The following is a 19,056-nucleotide window of genomic DNA, read 5'->3' as shown; positions in this document are numbered from 1 at the left end:
AAATTTTTAAGTCTATATTACCTGATGATTTGGTGTACGTCAGCATGTGGTGAGTATATTTTAGCAGCTTTTTCTGTCTTAAAAGCCGTTTTAATGAGATTCCAGACACTATTGTCCTTCCACCACACGGTTCAACATGGCATCTTAGTATCTAGTCAGTTGTGTTACGCGCAGCCAAACTCTACAAGTGTTGAAAAGAAAACACTTCATGTTTCACTGTTTATTAAAAAAAAGAACAAAATCGGAATTGGAACAATCTCGCATAACACACAAAAGCCTGTGAAGGAAACTAAAGCAAGTTTCCCTATAAACAAAAACAGGGAGTAAAAACCGTCTCACAGCAAATATTACTCTTTTGTTCCCTCAGGGGTTCTTCAAAAGCACAAAACCCGAGTGCAACAAAGAAGCAATCAGTGCAGCTGGTCCTCCTTCATATTCAATGTTAGTTCATTATTCAAAGTTGTTTTTTTTTTTTTTTATTTAAACCAGACTACGTATTTTAGGTTTGATTTTTTGTCTGTGGCCGAAACACCTTACGACGCATGAGAGAATTGTGAATGGTTTTCCAAAAAATATCAGATTCTGTCATTTAGTAGCACCAAAGGCTGCGGACATTACACAATTTTAGATGTCTAAACACTTACCGCGATAAAAAAAAAGAAAACCCAAAACAAAGCAAAGAGCAATTTCTTTTCAGCACAATTAAGGAGAAAATGCATCCCGGCGGCATCCGTGTGATGCAGTAAAGTTCAGTGTTTGATGTGAGCACAGTTCCAAACAGCACCAGGCGAGCGTCATGAGGGCAGCAGTAGCCTAAAGGTTTAGAGTTTGTGACCGGATGATCACAGGTTACAATCCCTGGACAGATTTCGGGGAGGAAGGAAAAACAAAACAAAGCACACGTCTGTCACACAATTATAACGACAACTACTGAAATGCCCTCGAGCAAGGCACTGAACTCTCAGAGTGCTCCAGCGAAATCGCTCGGTGGCTTGCGCGGGAAAACTCGGATCACCCTCCGCCCCCCCTCCCCCCGCCCGCGCTTTCGTCGTCGGAAACGGAGACTCTTGTCCGATGAGGCGTTCGCCTTCGTGGGCGTAAAAATCAGTCAAGTTTGAATCTTGTTCCTTAAGTAAAGCAAAACGATAATGACGCAATTAATATTTCACTCTTTAACAGCAGTGAGCGAAGCGCGCTCCGACGTCTCGTACACGTTCAAACTACACGTCACTATCTACTGGCCGGCGGCGGCGTCCGTCCGTCTGTCCGTCCGTCCGTTGTTTTTGATGAAAGGCGCAGTAAAGGTTTGGAGCTGAAATGGACCAGAGAGGTTTTTGCTATAATCTTAAAGAGAATACTCCCTCTTCTTGAAGCAGCTACTGTGTAGGTGTCCCTGAGGAAGGCACCTGCTGTAAAGCCCCTTGATGAAGGAGATGGAAACTAAAGAGCCTCCTGAGATCTCTATTTGCTGGCCAAGCTGAAGATTACCTGTCATCTCGATGAAAAAATGTCTCTTTAAAAAAAAAAAAAAGGGTCGTAAAACCTTTAAGAGCAGCCGTCGTCGTGTTCCAGCATCGTGAGGAGGTGTTGGTATGAGGGACGGCTGCGTCGTTCTTTGTTCTCCCGGGCCGCAGAGGGGAAGGTGAAGGCGGTGGGGGAGGGGGGCGAGCGCTGTCGTGCTGTGCGGGTGAGGGTCGTCTCGGGGTCGCGTGGTCCTGCTAAACGTAAAACTGGTGCAGCGCCAGCTCGTCCATGAACGGCCGCACCAGGTTATCCGTGGCGAAGTAGAAGACGAGGCCGAAGAAGATGGAGATGGGCAGAGCGGGGAGAGCTTTCCGGAAGATGGCGAGCAGGAGAAGAGTCAGACATAAACCCTGCAGGGGGGAGGGGAGAGGGTGTGTGGGGGTGAAGAGACGAACATAGCACACTCTGTGATTATGATCCAAACAAACTCATCTCTGCAATCAAACAGATCCTTTTTTTTTTTAGTCTTTTTTAAAAAAAAAAAAAGTCAAGCGGTTTGCATAAATTGAGGACAGATATGGCGCTGAAAGAGAAAGAGCAGACTGCGGTGGCGTGCGCTTGACGTGAAAATAAGCGGCTGAGCACTCACGATGAGGATGGCTACGAAGCAGGCCAGCGTGGTGTTCCAGTCGCCGCTGGCCGTGGCCGAGGCCTTCCCCACCAGCATGCTGTAGAAGATGAAGTCCCCGAGCCCCAGCTTGACGCCCCCTGAGAACACAGGAGGAGGTCGCCACATTTTTTAGGGTGTAGTCGACTATAAACGCTTCCAAGTTCAGCCAGAAAACACCCCCCACAACCTCCCACCCCCCACCCCCATGCTTTTTACAGCTGTAATTATTGTGGGGGGAAAAAAAAAGTAAAAATAAAGAGCTCCGACCCCATATTTACAGAAGATTTAAGTTAGAAAGAGCACGGGGTGTCCAGATGGATAAAGAACATAAAAACTAGCAATTGCCATAAATGATCACTTCCTAATCTGTTTCGACCGAAAGGAGGAGTGACTGCGGCACGGCGAGAGAGAGGACGCGTAAAGAAACATTCCAAAAATGTTTTTATATGTTTGCCGAGAAGGAAACGGAGGCGACGAAGCAGAAAAGAATCTGCCATTTAATGGGCTAAAGATGACAAAGCTCATGTTCATGTTAAAACTGGGGAGGGAAGCCAAAGAACTCATAATGTACCATTATGGCTGTTTATGAATACAAGTGTAGCCGCGTTTGAACACTTTCCTTTTTGGGGCCTGATGGTCTCGCCTCTGTCAAACTCTTTGAACGACCATCTGTGTGATTTGGGCTTCAGAAATAAACCTGCCTTGTTTTGCACCGTCATTATACAGGAGATGGTAAGCACTTGAATAATCGATTATTCTGGCGATTAATTGATCAATTGTCCTGACGATTAATCGAATAAAATTTTTTTTTTATTCTGCAGATTTTTCATTTAACCACTTCACCCTTTTTTTATACAATATTAGAAATGCAATATGCAAACAAACAAACAACTGAATTCATTTTTAAATAAGAAAATGTACATTTTACTGCCTAAAAAGCAACAACATAGCGTCCCTTTAGTAAATCTGGACCGGGTGAAGCTAAAACTTTACCACTTAGAGAAATTTTGGTTATAACATATTCACATGCAAAGGTGTTTTTTCTCCTAAATTCAAAACGTATGTATTTTTTTTGGTGTAATTAATTCTCAGAATATGTTGTTTTATTTCACTAAATGACCTTTTCTTGCGGCTACGTACTCCAGTTAAGAATGAATCAATTATTAAATTAGTTGACAATTATTTCAATAATTACAATTAAGCTGATTAATCATCTCGGCCCTATTTGCTTCCACATTAAAAAAAGTAATCCCAAGTTATTTAAAGACACAGTGAACAAAAGGTTTCCCTCTATGCTATCTACATTAAGAAGTCATTCCTAGTCCGCTGTCGTTCTAGTGATGGAGTAATATTTTAATGATTTAGGCTTATTTAGGGCAAAGAGACAGTTCACACTGAAGAGAAAGTTTCCCTTTTGCGCTGATGACATCTAACGTTTTATTTCTAATCCCTCCGTTTTATTAAATTACTATTCACTGGAAATGGACTTGAGCGCAACCAGTGGGAACCCCAGCAAAGGTGTTGCTTTATCATTTAGGGGATGATGGCAAATTTCCATTACAAATGTACACAAGAGTTTGTCGATATCCTGTTGATGTTGGTAAAACACAATTTCGTAATTGTGGTGTTTGCAATAAATAAGAAACGAAATTTAAAATCACACATGAATAAGTTTGTTCACACGATAAGTCGTTAAGAAACATGCCGCGCCGTCGTCCTCCGACCACTTCCTGTCGTCTTTCCTTCCAGTGCTAACATCTGGTTATTGATCACCGTGTGAAAAGAGAGTTTCTATTGCAATTTTGCGAAACGCGCTAATTTCAACACAGCCGAAAAACCACCTCATCCTTGCATGGAAACATTTGATCAAAAAACATTTCTGTTTATTTTTTTTAATTGCCATGTTTCCATGAAGAAACACTAAATTTGCGCAATTATACGATTATTGGAGACGTAGCTGCAGTTAATAAAGACACAGTGGCGAAAACACCCCCACGTGAACCCATGTAAATATTTAGTTTTCTGGCCTGTTTTATATCCAATAATTAAAAGGCACTTGGTCAGGTTTTTAATATAATAATATATATATATTTTTTATCCTGGTAAAATGAAGATTAAATAAAAATAAAAAGATTGAATTTCAGGCACTCACTCTCCTCATCGTCTTCTTCCACAGGCGGACGCGAAGACGGCATCTGTTGGATCTCCCGTCTGGTCTCCTCGGTGGACTGGAGCTGCCCCAGCCGGTGCTCCTGCTGGCTGACCCAGGAGGAGGTGAAGCCGCCGTCGTCCTGCGAGGGACTCGACGGCGCCGGAGACTCTACGGCTGCTGACGAACAACCATGAGTTTCGAATATTAAAGATCGCCTGGGACTGAATCCCTACTCCCTTATCTGAATCCCTACTCACAGTCTTGAGTCTGCTGTTGAGGTGGAGACGCTTCTGCGGAGTTCCTCTTTGGCCTGTCGGTGTCGGCCATATTGACGAGCCACACCATTGTAGCTGGAGAAGAAGCAAATGAGAAAAAAAAAGAAAGAAATTAAACACAAAATCTAAAAGAAGCTTCCATTTCGGCGGTGTGGTTAAGGTTCATTTCACTATTTTATTTGGCGCCTGGATGAACTTATATCAGATAACATATATAATACTTAATAAAACTGAATTATGTGAAACGCAGACTCTTTAAGTCACAGTTTGGAATCAGTTATTGGTTCATTTCAGGACATTTTAATAAGTCATGAGTAATAAAATTAGTGAAACGTGAGAATTGCAATGCAGTTCTAAATACACACAAAAGTACATTTACACCAAAAAAACAGTGAGGTAGCCGTTTCCTAATATTTGATTTATTTTTAGCAATTAAAAATCAGTATGATAAATGACAGAAATCACAGGTTGTGATATGCTAAGCTAAAAATACAGGTTATGGCCTAAATATATTCACTGCAGAAAAAACATTTCATTTTCCAACAAACCCTGATTTTTATCTTTAACTAATGGATTCAGATGCTACGTTTGGAATCTCACATTTCATTCCCCATTACATTCTCCATATTTATTCAGATCAGCAATCAAATCAAACACGCGCTTTTCTAGACTCTTCAAAATTATGAACAAGCTAATAAATCTCAGCCATAATATTGTCTCTACTGTGTGATACCTAAAAAAAAAAAAAAAAAAACAGACTGAAGATCGTATCTTATCTAACTTACAAGAATAGATGAGAGCTGGAAAAATGGGTTCGTTTCTCTCCTGAGCCGTCTCTACAAGAATCCTCAGCGGTCCTTTGGGGCAGAGCACAGCCAGCAGGTCTGTGATCGGAGAGACGATGAAAATCAGGAACATCATGTTTATGAGGCGTCATCGACAACAACAAATAAGAAACCGCAGATTTTCTGGCTCCTGCAGTCCTAAATCTTCTCCTTTAAATGGCTTCTTTTATGGGTGCACAGATAAATCAGCCACCGATAAATTGGCCCAGTTTCCCTTAATTTTGGGACGTCGGCCGTTACTTACATGAGAAACTGATCGACCGGCTGATTTTTTTTTGACGATATTTGTGGTTTCTTTCTAGTACTGGCATCAGCCAGTACATGTATGTGTTTGCCAATATGTTGGCACGCTGAGTGATTCTGTTTTGTTTAAATTTAGATTTGAGTATCACTGTCATTTTAATCATGTGTATCTCGAGAAAGAAAAAGAAAAAAAAAAGATTACATCGGCTTCAAGAATCGGCCAAAAAGAAAGGAAAAAATAATTTGTCAGCATATATCAGGGGTCGGTCAGATTGATGTCACAGCAGTCAGTATCTACCATAGAAAGCCTGTATGGCTGTAGCAATAACCGCTCTACTGCCAACTTAGTGACTGTATGTAGCAACCAAAAAATATTATTGGCCAAAATCAGAATTGAAAGATGGGATTTTTTAAAGTTCGGTGATCACTGAAATCACTGATGCAGGCGTGACCTGGTTAACTAGTCTAGCTAGCTAGATAATACTTTGCTGATCCCCGAAGGGGAGAAATTAGTTTGTCTCAGCATGGCACACAACAATAATCAAAAATGTTATAGTTAACTTGGTAAAAGTTGTTGTGTCAAACCCGCTAAAATCGTTTTGTGTTTTTTTCAGATTGTCTCTACGATTGGGCGAATGGGTCGTGCTCCAAAGCACTTGCAGCCGATTCTGTAAATTTTTAACTGGATGTTGGAAAACAAACCAAAACACTGGTGGTTGTAGTGTGACAAAATATGCTAAACCTGGGACCCGTTTTCCCACTCCACATGCTTTGTGTTGACAATACGTTGTTATTCATGTGCGGATACAATTTTTTTCCCCTCTTCTACCCTCGAGCTGTTGTTTTTTTTCTCGTCTAACAAAAGGGCAGCGCCTCCCACGATGGCGGCCGCCTCAGGCACCCGTCTACCCACGTCTTATGTTGTTTGTTTGTCTTTGGACGAGCCGTACCAGCATGAATTTCATTGTGCTTCTGTGCAATGACAATAAATCCGTGTCTGATTCTGCTGGGGGGTTTTTGTTTTCCTTTTTGTTACCACAAAGGAAAAACAGTGTAACCTGTGCCCCGACATGTCATATGTTTATGAGGTTGAAATAAAAACCACATGTCTGGCAGCCGCTGTATGAACTTTAAATGTTGGTAAAAGGGAAAAATAAACTAACAAAAACATAAAACCCTGAGTTTTTGGAGGGTTAGGAAATGGACGAGAAGATTTACCGTAAACGGATATGACTGCCAGGATGAGCCAGGCGGTCCACTCGGGCAGGTATTTGATGAAAACCAGCGCCATCAAGGCGCTAATCATGATGAGGTAGGCCTGCTGGAGCCGCAGAGGTCCTTTCCAGTGAATGCAGATCATACCGACCACGCCGAAGTTCCACACTACTATCGCCAGGGTGAAGTAGTCCATGGCTACGTTGTAGGTTTTGAAAACCTCCCTAACGGAAAGTTGACGAACGTCAGGAAGTGGCAGACTCCTCCGCACGCACGGAAACCCATTGGTACGTTCGGAAAAATGAATTTAAATGTACGTTAGCGAGACTTACTGGAGGTAGATGAAGGAGAAGAAGAAGAGCAAGAGGAGGGAGGAGAGAAACAGCCAGCCTTGGATCACCTGAGAAAGGAAACATGAGACTGGTTAGCATGTAGCATGGCTAGAGCAGCTTGGTTAACCTGTGTGTTTGTTCCAGTTTTGTCACTGAAGGAACAGGAAGTTTTAATTAGGATTTCTTCTTTTTTTTTCCAATTTAATCAAACATCTTTGAAAGTTTTCACACAAATATGCTTTACTGCAGCTTCACTCAGAATTTTCTTAAAATAAGTATTATATTTCTTTCTAAAATAAGAAAAGGCGCAAAGATGGGTGTGGCTACGTACACTGAAGACTATGGTTGACAAAATATAAAAATAAGTTTAGGGAACCAGATTAGTTGGGTACCATTATCTTGACCGACTTTCCTTTTACAATATAAAATGTAAAATGGTAACAAAAGCAAATGTAACCTGAATTAGAAAGGGAAAAAAAATCTCCATATTTATTCACTATATCACTGAAGATTAATGTACCTTGTAGCAGCGATATTTGTACAGCAACACCAGCACCAGAGTCATGACGATGATCACAGTGATCATGATGGTGGCGTTCAGGATGGAGTTGACGGCTCGCTGTGCTACGGTGTCCGTCTCTTCAGGGAATGGCGTGTAGATCCTGGAGACGATGTTGGAAACAAAAGTATCTAAAAAATTGTGTAGGTATATATGTGTATATACATACATATATATATAGATCTGATCACAAAAACAGTTGGAAGCATTTCATGACCTCCAATAGTCGTCATAGCACAAATGTCCTCTCTCATCACCAGATCAACCACTTTTCATATTTAGCAAATATGAAACACGCCCTCTGTTTCCCCCTGTTTTTTTCTAAATAAGTCACATTTTTTCCATTGAGTGTATTTTATTTGTTGTACACGATTCAACCGGTAAAATAACGTTTTTTTTCATGTTGTAAATCAGAGGTCTCAAACTCCAGTCCTCGAGGACCCCAGAGCTACAGCTTTTAGATGTGCCACAGGTACAAAACGCCGGAATGAAATGGCTTAATCACCTCCTCCTTGTGTAGATCAGTTCTCCCAGCCTTGCTAATGACCTCATTATTCTATTCAGGTGTGGTGCAGCAGAGGCACATCTAAAGTTGCAGGACTGCGGCCCTCGAGGACCGGAGTTTGACATCCCTGTTGTAAATTAAAGCTAAATTGTCGTTTATTTAAAAATAATAATAATAACTGGAGAGAAAAAAAAGCAGCAGGACGGAATCATAACTGAGCTCAACTTGCCCCAAAGCTATCTTTCGACTTTAAAAAAGTGTTTCACTTTTTCCTTCAGTTTGTCGCCTCATGCAGTAGCTCATATATGGCACAACTGATACATTAAAAAAATATCTAAAAATATATGTTATGTTCTAAACACAGCTCTCATGAAGCTTATGATAGACCAAATTCACTTTCAAGCGTGAAAACATATTTTTAAGAGATAAAAGTTGAACCACTGTGCCAATGGAGTTCTTACATCCACAAACTTTAGTAAAAGATTCCTTCCTCTTACATATTTGATCAATGTTTTTACTGTTTCCTAGAAACAACGGGTTGGTCCAAATGACCCGTTATTCTGTCAATTGCTGACAGAATTTAAAGAAAAAGAAACACACAATGCCTCCACCTAGTGGTAGTTCTGTTCTACTACACGCCAAGACAACCAGAGGTGTGATTGGTTTTAAATGAGGTCAGAGTCCACAGCGACGCCCCCGTTCAGCGCCTGATAAGGCTCATAAAGCACTCACAGCCTCTGGCCGTCGTTCTTGGTGTAGAAGCTGACGGACTTTATGGTGGCCACCACCACCACCATGCACAGCGTCACGGGAACAAAGAGCATGATGACGTGCTTGGCCCCGTATTTCAAGGTCATCTCCTCGTCCTCCTCCTCCTCGTTCTCCACCACTTGAGCGGGATGGGCGGCCGGGGGCTGGCCGTTCGCCTCGGGTCCGGAGCCGTCGCCCCCTCCCTCATCGCCAGAGCCTCCCCTGGACCTGGCTCTCGTCGCCGGGGCCTCCTGGGGTTGCTGGACGGCCTCTGGGCTCGTGTTCGCCTGCTGTTGGTCCTTCAGGCAAAAAAGCAGAAGGAGCCTCGTTATGATTCGTATGCAAGACTTGGAAGGATACAACATGTCACATTTCCATAATCAATCTGGCCAGTTGGATGAACTCCCACTCTCTTAATGAAGTTCTTAAAGAGTTGGGAAGTTTGTTCCTTTGCATTTTTGTGTTGGGGAGATTCTACCTCTTTGAGCTTTTCTTTAGTTTCCTTGTAATGACCAGCAGATTCAGTCATCGGCTAAAAAAGATTCTTTTATCGAAAGCAGATTCGGAGCAGCATGGTTGCTGCTGGAGTTGAACATAGAGCCGAGGAGGAAGGTGCAAACATCAACACTGCACCCGGTTCTGCTCCGGTTACCGAGCGACTGAAGCAGGAAGCTGTACTCACTCCAGCTGCAGATGTCAATACAAGACTTTTTGTCAAGTAATCAGTGAGTGAAAAACTCTGTTATTCCTTTTACAGGTGAAGAAAATGTGTGATGCAACTTAAAACATCCAACTTATCGTCAAAGTACACAGAAATTTTCTAAAACTGATCTTACTAGGGATGCACCGATAAGCCGATTTATTTAACTTTGGGAGATACTTACATGTGAAACTGATCTTATCTGCCTCCGCAAAAGTCGTAAATCACATTACATCTGCACATGCGCAGTTAACAATAGCCCCCCCGCTTTTGCCAACTTAGCAACTTTTCTCTTCTTTTTCTCTTCATTTAGTTTAGTGACTTTTCACATAGAAAAACATTTGCTATTGGCCAAAATTGGAATCGGTGCACCCCAAGTTTCTAGAGCTTAGACTTGTATTAGTGTGATTCCAGAGGAAGCGCGGGGTTGATGGGAGTTTTTTCACGTGCATTACCTTCTCCACTGCTGCACACTGCCTTACAACCGACTGAAAGAAAACTACAAAAATGTCGGCTCACTTCCAAGGAGGACAAAAATGGCTGTTTGGAAATATTTCCAGTCATGAAAAAATGATGATATTGAAGCTGAAGGAGCGCCACCTGTCTTTTTTTTAATGGAAACGATGTTTCACAGTTAATATCAACTGTTTGTCAAGTTGATATTAACACATATGTTAAAGATTTGGCTATTTAAGTAGAAAACCAGCTAATACTTTGTGTTATTTTGTAAAAAGCAGAACATCAGTAAGGTGTACAAGACACAGTACACAACTAGTGGGTGTTTGGCAAAATCTAAAATAAATGATGAAGTTCATGAAGCAAAATGTTATAAATAACAGAAATATTCTCTGGACACATTAAAAGTTGCTGTATATTAAGAAAATTTGCCGTTTTTCTCTTTGTCCGTTATAACGTTTTTCCCATCACTCTGTCAGGTTTACAATCTCAGTTCCTGAAATTAATATCAGGTGTGGGCCATCTGGGGGTTTAACGACCTGACCTGCATTTTTACACATTGTTGTTCCTAATCCTGTCACGATGAATCAGTTCATCACAGGATAAATCAAAACCACTTTTGCATTTGTTTGACTCTTTCTACTAAAGGCTGGATGACGACAATTTTCACTCTGGTGCTTTGGTCCCAACTAGCCCCTTTTTGAAGGACAATTTTGTGTATAGAAACTTCATAACAAATTTTATTTGTTGTTTTGTTTATTTATTTTGTCCATTTAAATGTCTTCCAGTCCCAGTCTTAAATAGTCATTAGCGTATAAGGTTCGTTGATCTTTCAGAATGTGTTCTGGCGTTATTACGCCTTTCCCATTGTATTACTTTGAAAATGGCCTCAAAACAACAATATTGTCTTTTGTCGCAGCAACTTCTGGGACAATTCATCGACCAGCCAAACTTTTTATTGTGACAGGAGCAGTTCTTCCCGAGTTAAACATGTTGCAACGTCGGTGGCAAGCAAGCAGAGACAGAGCTCGCTGCTTCGGGCTCGGCTGTTGCGCAACAGTCGGGGGAAATTATAGTCCGAGCACGATGAAGACTAAACTGTGAATGTAAGCAGAATTAGACGTACATTACTTCACCTTTTAGGGAAAACCGGAGAGACGCTGACTTCTCACTCGGGTGTGAGAACAGCCACAACACATAAACCGCTGACTTCAGCGCTAAATTTAGCATTTCAGAACCGAACAGGGCGCAGCAGTGGTGCTAAAAAGTGATGTCAGACTTGCTGTAAAGCCCCTTAAGGATGTGTTCTGTCAGCAAAAGAAAAGAAAACCAACCTAACATCTAAATTCAGATAAAATAAGTGCTTGAGATTCAAGTGCCAGACTGTGAGGCAAGTTGATACTTGTAGTCTGGGGGAGCACGAAGCACTTCGACCAGACACTTCGATCAGAGCGCGGCGGGAGGCGTTGCCAGAAACCAGGTGAGAACGGTGAGAGCTACGTGAACCGTGTTCTGTGCGCCGTTGTTTCTCAGGCCTGGGAATGAGGCCAAGGACGCACGATGCAGAGTCAACTGGTGTTAAATTAAACAGCGTTTAGCAGCAACTCCAACAGGTGTTGGGTGACATTTCCACAGTGAATCAGAAATCTGACCAGAAATTATTACTAAAAATGACACGGTATGCAAAAAATAGTCAGACTGTGTATAATAAGTATTATAGTAATAGTGTAATACTGTCAGGTGATGTTTTACAGTGCGACATCTAGAGTGAATAATGTTCTGCCCAGGATATACAAGCCTTTGACTCCGTCCTTCAGCTGTGAAGTAAACACCTGTATTTACAGTAACAGCAGATTAGTAAACCAGAGCGGCTGAAAGAAGTTTTTTATGTTACAACCACAAACTTTCATGTTTCTTAGCAGCATTCAATGTGACAGACACGGCAGTGCATGAATGGAAGTTCAAAGATAAGAAAAATGTGATTTTTCCTTCCGAATTTAAAATGTGGTGTGTGTCAATATCCAGCTCTCTTTAAAACCCCTACATAAAATCTAATACAACCAACTGATTTTAGATGTTAACTAATTAATAAATAGATTTAATTATACTCTGATGTGCTCTTAGTACAAATACAGTGAGACAACTTTGATTTAAACACCAAAAATAAGCAGAAAACACTCGAACGCACCATTCCTACAGTAAAGCAGAGTGGCGACGACAACGTCGTCCTCTGGGGATGCTTTAATTCAGCAATGAGAGAAAAGCTGGTCATAAAAAAAAAAAATTGCTAACCACAGACTCTCTCCATCCAGACCAAATCAGCCAGTTCCCATGAAGAATAACCAAACAAACAATTTCTAGATGTGAAAATCTGACTGGAATAAGCCCTAAAAGGTGGATTTACTATTTAATTACATTTATATGCAACTTATGTAAAAATTCTGGACAACCTTCTGTTGGTCCAGGACACAAATACAGTTTTTGGGATGGGAACGTGAAAAAATGTAAAAAAGCAAAAGCTTTGTGAATACTTTTGAACAGCACCATATTGCTTCATAAACTCAACGAAGTCTAGAACTTAGATGTAAAGCACATACAGTTGCGATCCAAAAAGGCCAAACAACAACCAAACCTTACTGACGTTATAGGAACTTCTCCACTCTGCATGACATCAAACTGACCCAGCGCTTTGATGCGGAAAATGTTTAAACCAAAAAAAATGTTGTGTAATTATTACCCCACACTTTCCAGAAACAGACACACAGAAAGAGAGAGAGAGAGTCGTCTAACTGCTGTGACCGAGGCTTCATACTGACCATATTGTTTTCAACATCCTCTGCGTTGTTCGCCATGTTGGCTCAGCCGACACTTGCGCTCACATGCAAACAATCCGCTTTCACCTTGATGCAAGAGAAGAAGTAGAAGAAGAAGAAACAGTCATGATTAGACCACCAGAAACAAATAAAGAGAACAATCTTCACTGAAACCATTTGAAATGACCTCAAACTGGGTGATTAGGAACAAAATGGCACAACCAGTAGCGGTTTCCGATATCTGCAATGTGGGAGGCGGCCCAGGGCGGCTTCTCCTCAAGGGCGGCCACATTAATAAAGAGTTGTGCAGTTAAATCGGTGGCCTACTTCTGGATTGAAAACTAATTATTTTAACACAGGGTAGGACTTTTTAAAACATTTGAGAAAATTTCATTTATGTTTCTTGAAGTGTAATAATGTACACTGTCGTATTAAAAGATCAGCTTATTTTAATTGCATTTTCTACAGAATTTATTTTTTGCATCATTGTGTGCTTTTAACTGCATGGCTCACAGTATGTATGCTTCTTATTATGTGTGTTTATAGCACTATCCTAGGTTGTTCCACATTTTTTTCAAATAAATTAATAAAAGAAACTGAGTGTGCCTGCAATGGCACATGATGATCTTAAGGTTGGGTCAAGGCTCCAAACAGGCTAGGACCTCCTCTGAATACAACAATAATGTAAGATAAGTGGAGACAGTTATTGTGACAAGACTTCCTTCCAGTATTGGGTCACAACATTTGTGAGGATGTGTCATGCACAACAGAGACTATGAGACTCTGCACACGGCTTCGTATTAGAAGAAAAACCTCAATGTCACACATATGTTTGTAACCAAGCACATACTGGCAGTCCAGGGTAAAACTAACACTATGAAGAGAAACAAAGACATGAAGTCACATTTTACTCATTGAAAGTTTGTTGAAACTCTGAACAACCTCAAAAGAGCAAAGCGTATAGTAAAAAGCTTCAGCAGCATTTATTTAAAAGGGATTTTAGAGATAGAGAGATTTTAGTGAATGTGCCACCAATTATGTAAAAAATATCTATTCACTTACCTCAAATTAAAGGTTTAAATTTAAGGACTTTTGTTATTTTACAATCAAGCACTATGCTGATGTGATTTAAGGGGTTTTATTTTCAGGCTTCTTGCCATTTCTTTAATACGATATTTGTCTGCATTTGTGTTATTGAAGTGTCTGAAATCCGGAAATCCTATCCTGCCAAGCAAGATCTAAACTCCTCAATAAACTGTTGAAGATTAGGACACATCAGTATATTAAGAATACCAATATGATTTCCAGTAGTGGCAACAGTGCTGATTAATAATCCCCTAGAAAATGCCCGCCATTAATATTTGCCGAGATGCTACGGAGCAATAACGACTTCCTCATGCTAGATGATAAGCAGGAAACCGTAAGCTTGAGATAAAAGCTGTAAACCCTGTTTTAATGCTCACATGGGCATTTTACCATTAGGTAAACGCTACATTGGCTAGTCAATGTTAGCCAGTGTTGTCTTTACGGCACAGCGGAGCTAAAGCGGCTAACACTGGGTAAACCCCACAGCTCAAATTAAATGCGGTTCTTTAATAATACTCCATGAAAACCCGCACTTACCTACAGCGAATGTTGTGTACTTTATTTAAAAATTGTGTTTAACGGGATTAAACCCCGGACAATCACTCCTCCTCCTTTTTGTTGTTCCTGCCTTCCTCCCAGAACATCCGTCCGCTTCCTGCTCGAGTCGATTCGGCTCCCATCGAGCTGCAGGGGCGGAGCTCCGCAGGCAGGCGGAAGCAGCTCCAGTGGAAGGCGGAAGCAGCTCCACCAATACTTCACAATAACGGGCCCTATTCACGAGCCTCAACCTATAAATATACATACCCAACAGTAGGATTACATGAACTAAGTCCTAAATATTTTATTCTAGACGTTCAATGTAAAGTAGTAGAGGTGTCAATTAAAATTTGAGATGTTATTAATTTTGAGTGACAACCAGTTGTGTAAAGTACTGTAGACCAACAGGCACAAGAAAATGGGTCTCATCAATTGATTCCTCAATTGTTTTTACAGAATTCAGACGCATCTACTTCAATTTAAAACCCTTAAAACATCTACAACAGGATATATTTGGTGTCTTATTTTAAATTGAGCTTCTTTTTTTTTTACCTTTAGAGAAATGGATCACTTGATAAATTTAATGAGAGTGCTGTTGAGGATAGCTGTTTCTAAATGTGCCACTGCTAAGCAAGATCCTTGTTCATTCATAGTTGAGTAAAATAGATTTTAAGACCTGATTAATGAATTAATTATCACATGTATGTCATAATTTTAGAAAAAATTTGAAAATTTTAAATTTATAAGAGTATTTTTGATTAAGTGAATGAAAGGTTGAGGTGTGTGGCTTTACATATTTTTGTCATATTGTGATTCAGTGCTTTTAAGGTTATATTTATTAAAGAAGTTGAGTACTCTGAAACTTTTCCCGTTAACATCTACAAGGTCTTTCACAAAAACAATGCATTTACTACACCAATCCTTCTTGGATAAGGACTTTTTGTTGCAAATGATCACTGAGTGATTCCATAAAGCAGAAGCACGTGGAGAAAAATTATGGCTAAATATCGAGTATGAAATGATCTGTTTGTGTACATAGCATATCAACAGCAGGATGAACTTTTTCAGAGGTGAAAGATGAGTATTTCCGCCCACCGGTGGAGCTGCTTCCGCCTTCCGCCGGAGCTCCACTATATTCTCCTCTCTTTCATTCTGTTTCCTGTCAGTTAATTGTACTTCCGGTGACAGAGGTCAGCTCGCTCGAACGTAACAGGTATCCCTGAAAATCTACGAAAGCCACCAAAAACATGGTACGTTTGAATGTTAGGTTTAGTTGCGGAAATTACGTTTTACACCTTCCAATGAAAACCAAAGCCTGCGCGTTATGTCAAATTAATTATGGCGACTTAAACGAAAACTTACGGTAAAGACAGTAGCTAACGTTAGCGTGAAATATCTGAGACACACTTAAATGCTACAACAACAAAGCTCACCGATAAAACGACCATTTGTTTGGTGCAAGTTCAGCTTTAACAAAATATTTCGGTGGTTATTCGTTGTTTAGTCATTTTTAACCGTAAATGACGGAGTGTAGCATTTTCCATTTTCATTTTCCTCATAGCAAACTGTCTGTAAATGTTCATTTGAAAACGTGAAAGTTACAGTGTGGAAGTCAAAGTCAGTCATTTCGGGTGTGAAAAATATACATCTTATCCGCCACAGCAGAACTTAAGATTGCCATAACCACCTAATGATAAACGTGTACCTCGTTTTGGTATCATAAATGTTATTTAATTGTCTTAACAGCCCAAAGTTGTGCAATTCAATGATCATTAACTGTTTGAACTGATAATAACCATATACTGGTTGGTTTGTGAGATAACGCTTTTGTAGGTTTTATGGAGTTTCAGACAAATCATTTTAATTCACACCGTTTAACTATATAGCACTTTGTAAGCTTTATGGAATGTGAACTTTATTTTTATTAACATAATATTGTTGGAGCTGAGAAACAAAGCACTGTTGTATATTCAAGGCCTACTGTCGAAAGGTCTCATTTACTGACACGTCTGAAACAACGCGCGCACATAATTCATATATTTAAAGTAGCTTTTATTTACTTGAAAACAAGTGTGCTTTGAATGAGACAACGATTACTTTTAGTTGCATGTAACGGTGTCACTATGAATTTCAGTCTCACACCATCCTGCTGGTGCAGCCCACGAAGAGGCCAGAGGGTCGGACATATGCTGATTATGAATCGGTCAATGAATGTATGGAAGGTAAGCTGAAGCAGAACGCTACAAAAACAATTTGCCCGTTTGCAAAGTCACAGAAGCTTTCAAAATCTCTCTCTCTTTTTTTGTATTTTCATTTGCCAAACCAAAACCTGAACACTCTTAACGCGTCAAGAAATTTCTTGCCAGGGGACATTGAGCAGAGTGACTCAGTACGCAACACGTTGCGCTCTATTGAAGGTCATGAACCAAAAAAGCAATTGAACTATTTTCTCTTTCCTGAACACCAACACTATTATAACAAAATGACAAGGTCAATATCGAAGCATTAATATAAACACTTTTTCATGGGGTGAAATATTGTTGGTCCATCCACAACCGGCAGTACATTTTCATTCATTTTCCAGTCAGAATCTGTGATCGAAAGATTGAGAAGACATTTCTACAAATGTCTCGTTCACATTGAACTGGCATTATGTGTCTGTTCTTACCACAACAGTGTGATCTATTGCATTTTTTTGCATCCTGCAGGCGTTTGTAAGATGTATGAGGAGCATTTAAAGAGAATGAACCCCAACAGTCCGTCCATCACATACGACATCAGCCAGCTGTTTGACTTCATCGATGACCTTGCCGACCTCAGCTGTTTGGTGTAAGTCGATGTAAAATAATCCTTCCTGATTGTTAATCTTTAAAAAAAAAAGTAAATTTCACACTAACAAAGCTTTTACATTTTGGACGCTACCTTTAAGCGTTATTATTAGACTATAAATCAACACAAAACTAGTAAGTTAAATATTACGGCACACATTCACTGGAAGAGCTACAAATGGCCAACGGGGCACACCTTTACATCCCCGATGTAGAGACGATGTATGAACATTCCCTGATATTTACACAAGAATTTAGGGAAGTAAACTGGACTTTTGTTTAAGACTGAAAAATTGACAAATATTTCAAGTGCTGCAAAAAGAGTCAAACATATCGATCGACTCGTGCTGTGAATGAGGCTGCAGAAATGGAGAGGTGGATACTCTGGTTGTGATTATAACAGAGCTTTGATATGAAAGAGGTTCATGTGTTCCCCACTGGAACCATTTCAGTTGTTTAGTTTAAAAGTTAAAAAAACAAAACTAAGAAACATTCACAAAGTCAGAAAAAATTTATTTAAGTGGACCTAGCTCCGCCTTCGAGGACATAGCTCCTCCTCAGAGTCACAGTTTCCAAGCTTCTGCCCCACATAGCAGCCCTCCCTTTCAACTCCCTCACTCGGCTCCTTCAGACTAGCCAGCAGCAATTAGCAAACACCTGGAGGAACTGAGCATCTGCAAAGCTCATTGTACAAGCTACTTCTCAGTGCAAAAAAAACGTTGATAAAGGTTTAATAGGGGAGCCATGTTGTGATGACTTCCTGAAGGCGGAGCTTCAGAAAGAGCAGGCGTTTTTTAAAGAGACAGAGTACCAATTTGTAGACGCTAAATTACATAGTCGAATTTCTTTTATATTTGATATTTGCAGCACTTTATATCACAACAGAAAGTAGCATCGTAACTTGATATTGAAAACAAAAGGTCTCTCCTAACATGCCTTTTTTTTTGTTAATTGAGTTTGTATTTTCATAGTTTAGCAGCTTCGTAGAGACATAGAGCTGTCCACCTATCAAATGTAACCATTTGAGCAACTTTTAAAGCTCCTATTCTAAAAATTAGGAAAGGGTCATCCTCTGGGGCACAAGAAGACTTTGGTCAATATCAAAGCAGTTGTATGTTTTCAAAATGAACGGCGGCGTCCTGTTGTAAGGAGTCAGGTGCAAACAGACCTAAACCTGTCGTTCCGTCTTAGGTATCGTGCCGACACGCAGACGTACCAACCGTACAACAAGGACTGGATCAAAGAGAAGATCTACGTGCTGCTTCGTCGCCAAGCCCAGCAGGCAGCCAAGTGAAGAACATGAGAAAATGTGGGGCGTGGGGTAGGGAGGGGCATATAATGGTTGTGTTTTTGGAGTTCTTTTCACATGGGGAGTGTATTTTATATATCCTTGTTTGACTTATTAATAAAGATTCCTATTAAACACTAGTTCTTATGTTGCTTAATAATCTGCATACAAACAATACACAGCACTTCGAACATGACCCGTTTGGTGGTGGCAGCATCATGCTGCGGTGGGATGCTTTTTTTTTTTTTTTCAACAGAGCGAGGGAAACCGCTTAGAGCTGACTGGAACATGGAAGGAGCAAAAATAAAGGGCAAAATGCAGCAACAGGATTAGATCAA

At 40.4% G+C, this 19,056-nt stretch overlaps 2 protein-coding genes across 4 annotated transcripts; one reads left to right on the top strand and one right to left on the bottom strand.

Moving 5' to 3' along the window:
* Positions 1 to 205: 205 nt before the first annotated feature.
* On the bottom strand, positions 206 to 14,743 carry LOC102224517 (presenilin-1-like). Of its 3 annotated transcripts, none has more exons than XM_023352636.1 (11): positions 14,603 to 14,743; positions 12,983 to 13,066; positions 8,993 to 9,309; positions 7,717 to 7,858; positions 7,197 to 7,264; positions 6,868 to 7,088; positions 5,347 to 5,445; positions 4,544 to 4,636; positions 4,287 to 4,463; positions 2,114 to 2,232; positions 206 to 1,874 (listed from the first exon to the last, which is right to left on the bottom strand). In XM_023352636.1, exons 2-11 carry the CDS (start codon positions 13,016 to 13,018, stop codon positions 1,719 to 1,721), a joined length of 1,428 nt encoding a protein of 475 aa, XP_023208404.1. In that variant the 5' UTR covers positions 13,019 to 13,066; positions 14,603 to 14,743; the 3' UTR covers positions 206 to 1,718. The 3 variants fall into 3 exon arrangements, with proteins under 3 accessions (XP_023208404.1, XP_023208405.1, XP_023208406.1); XM_023352637.1 differs by having other exon boundaries at positions 4,287 to 4,460; XM_023352638.1 differs by having other exon boundaries at positions 8,993 to 9,300.
* Positions 14,744 to 15,685: 942 nt separating this feature from the next.
* Positions 15,686 to 18,858, top strand: erh (ERH, mRNA splicing and mitosis factor). Its single transcript, XM_005810656.3, has 4 exons — positions 15,686 to 15,852; positions 16,737 to 16,824; positions 17,311 to 17,431; positions 18,622 to 18,858. The coding sequence occupies exons 1-4, from the start codon at positions 15,850 to 15,852 to the stop codon at positions 18,722 to 18,724; spliced, it is 315 nt and encodes a 104-aa protein (XP_005810713.1). The 5' UTR covers positions 15,686 to 15,849; the 3' UTR covers positions 18,725 to 18,858.
* Positions 18,859 to 19,056: the final 198 nt, after the last annotated feature.

Source organism: Xiphophorus maculatus, chromosome 19 (genome assembly GCF_002775205.1).
Source record: "Xiphophorus maculatus strain JP 163 A chromosome 19, X_maculatus-5.0-male, whole genome shotgun sequence".
Classification (NCBI taxonomy): domain Eukaryota; kingdom Metazoa; phylum Chordata; class Actinopteri; order Cyprinodontiformes; family Poeciliidae; genus Xiphophorus; species Xiphophorus maculatus.
This window is presented reverse-complemented; position numbering and strand designations above follow the sequence as displayed.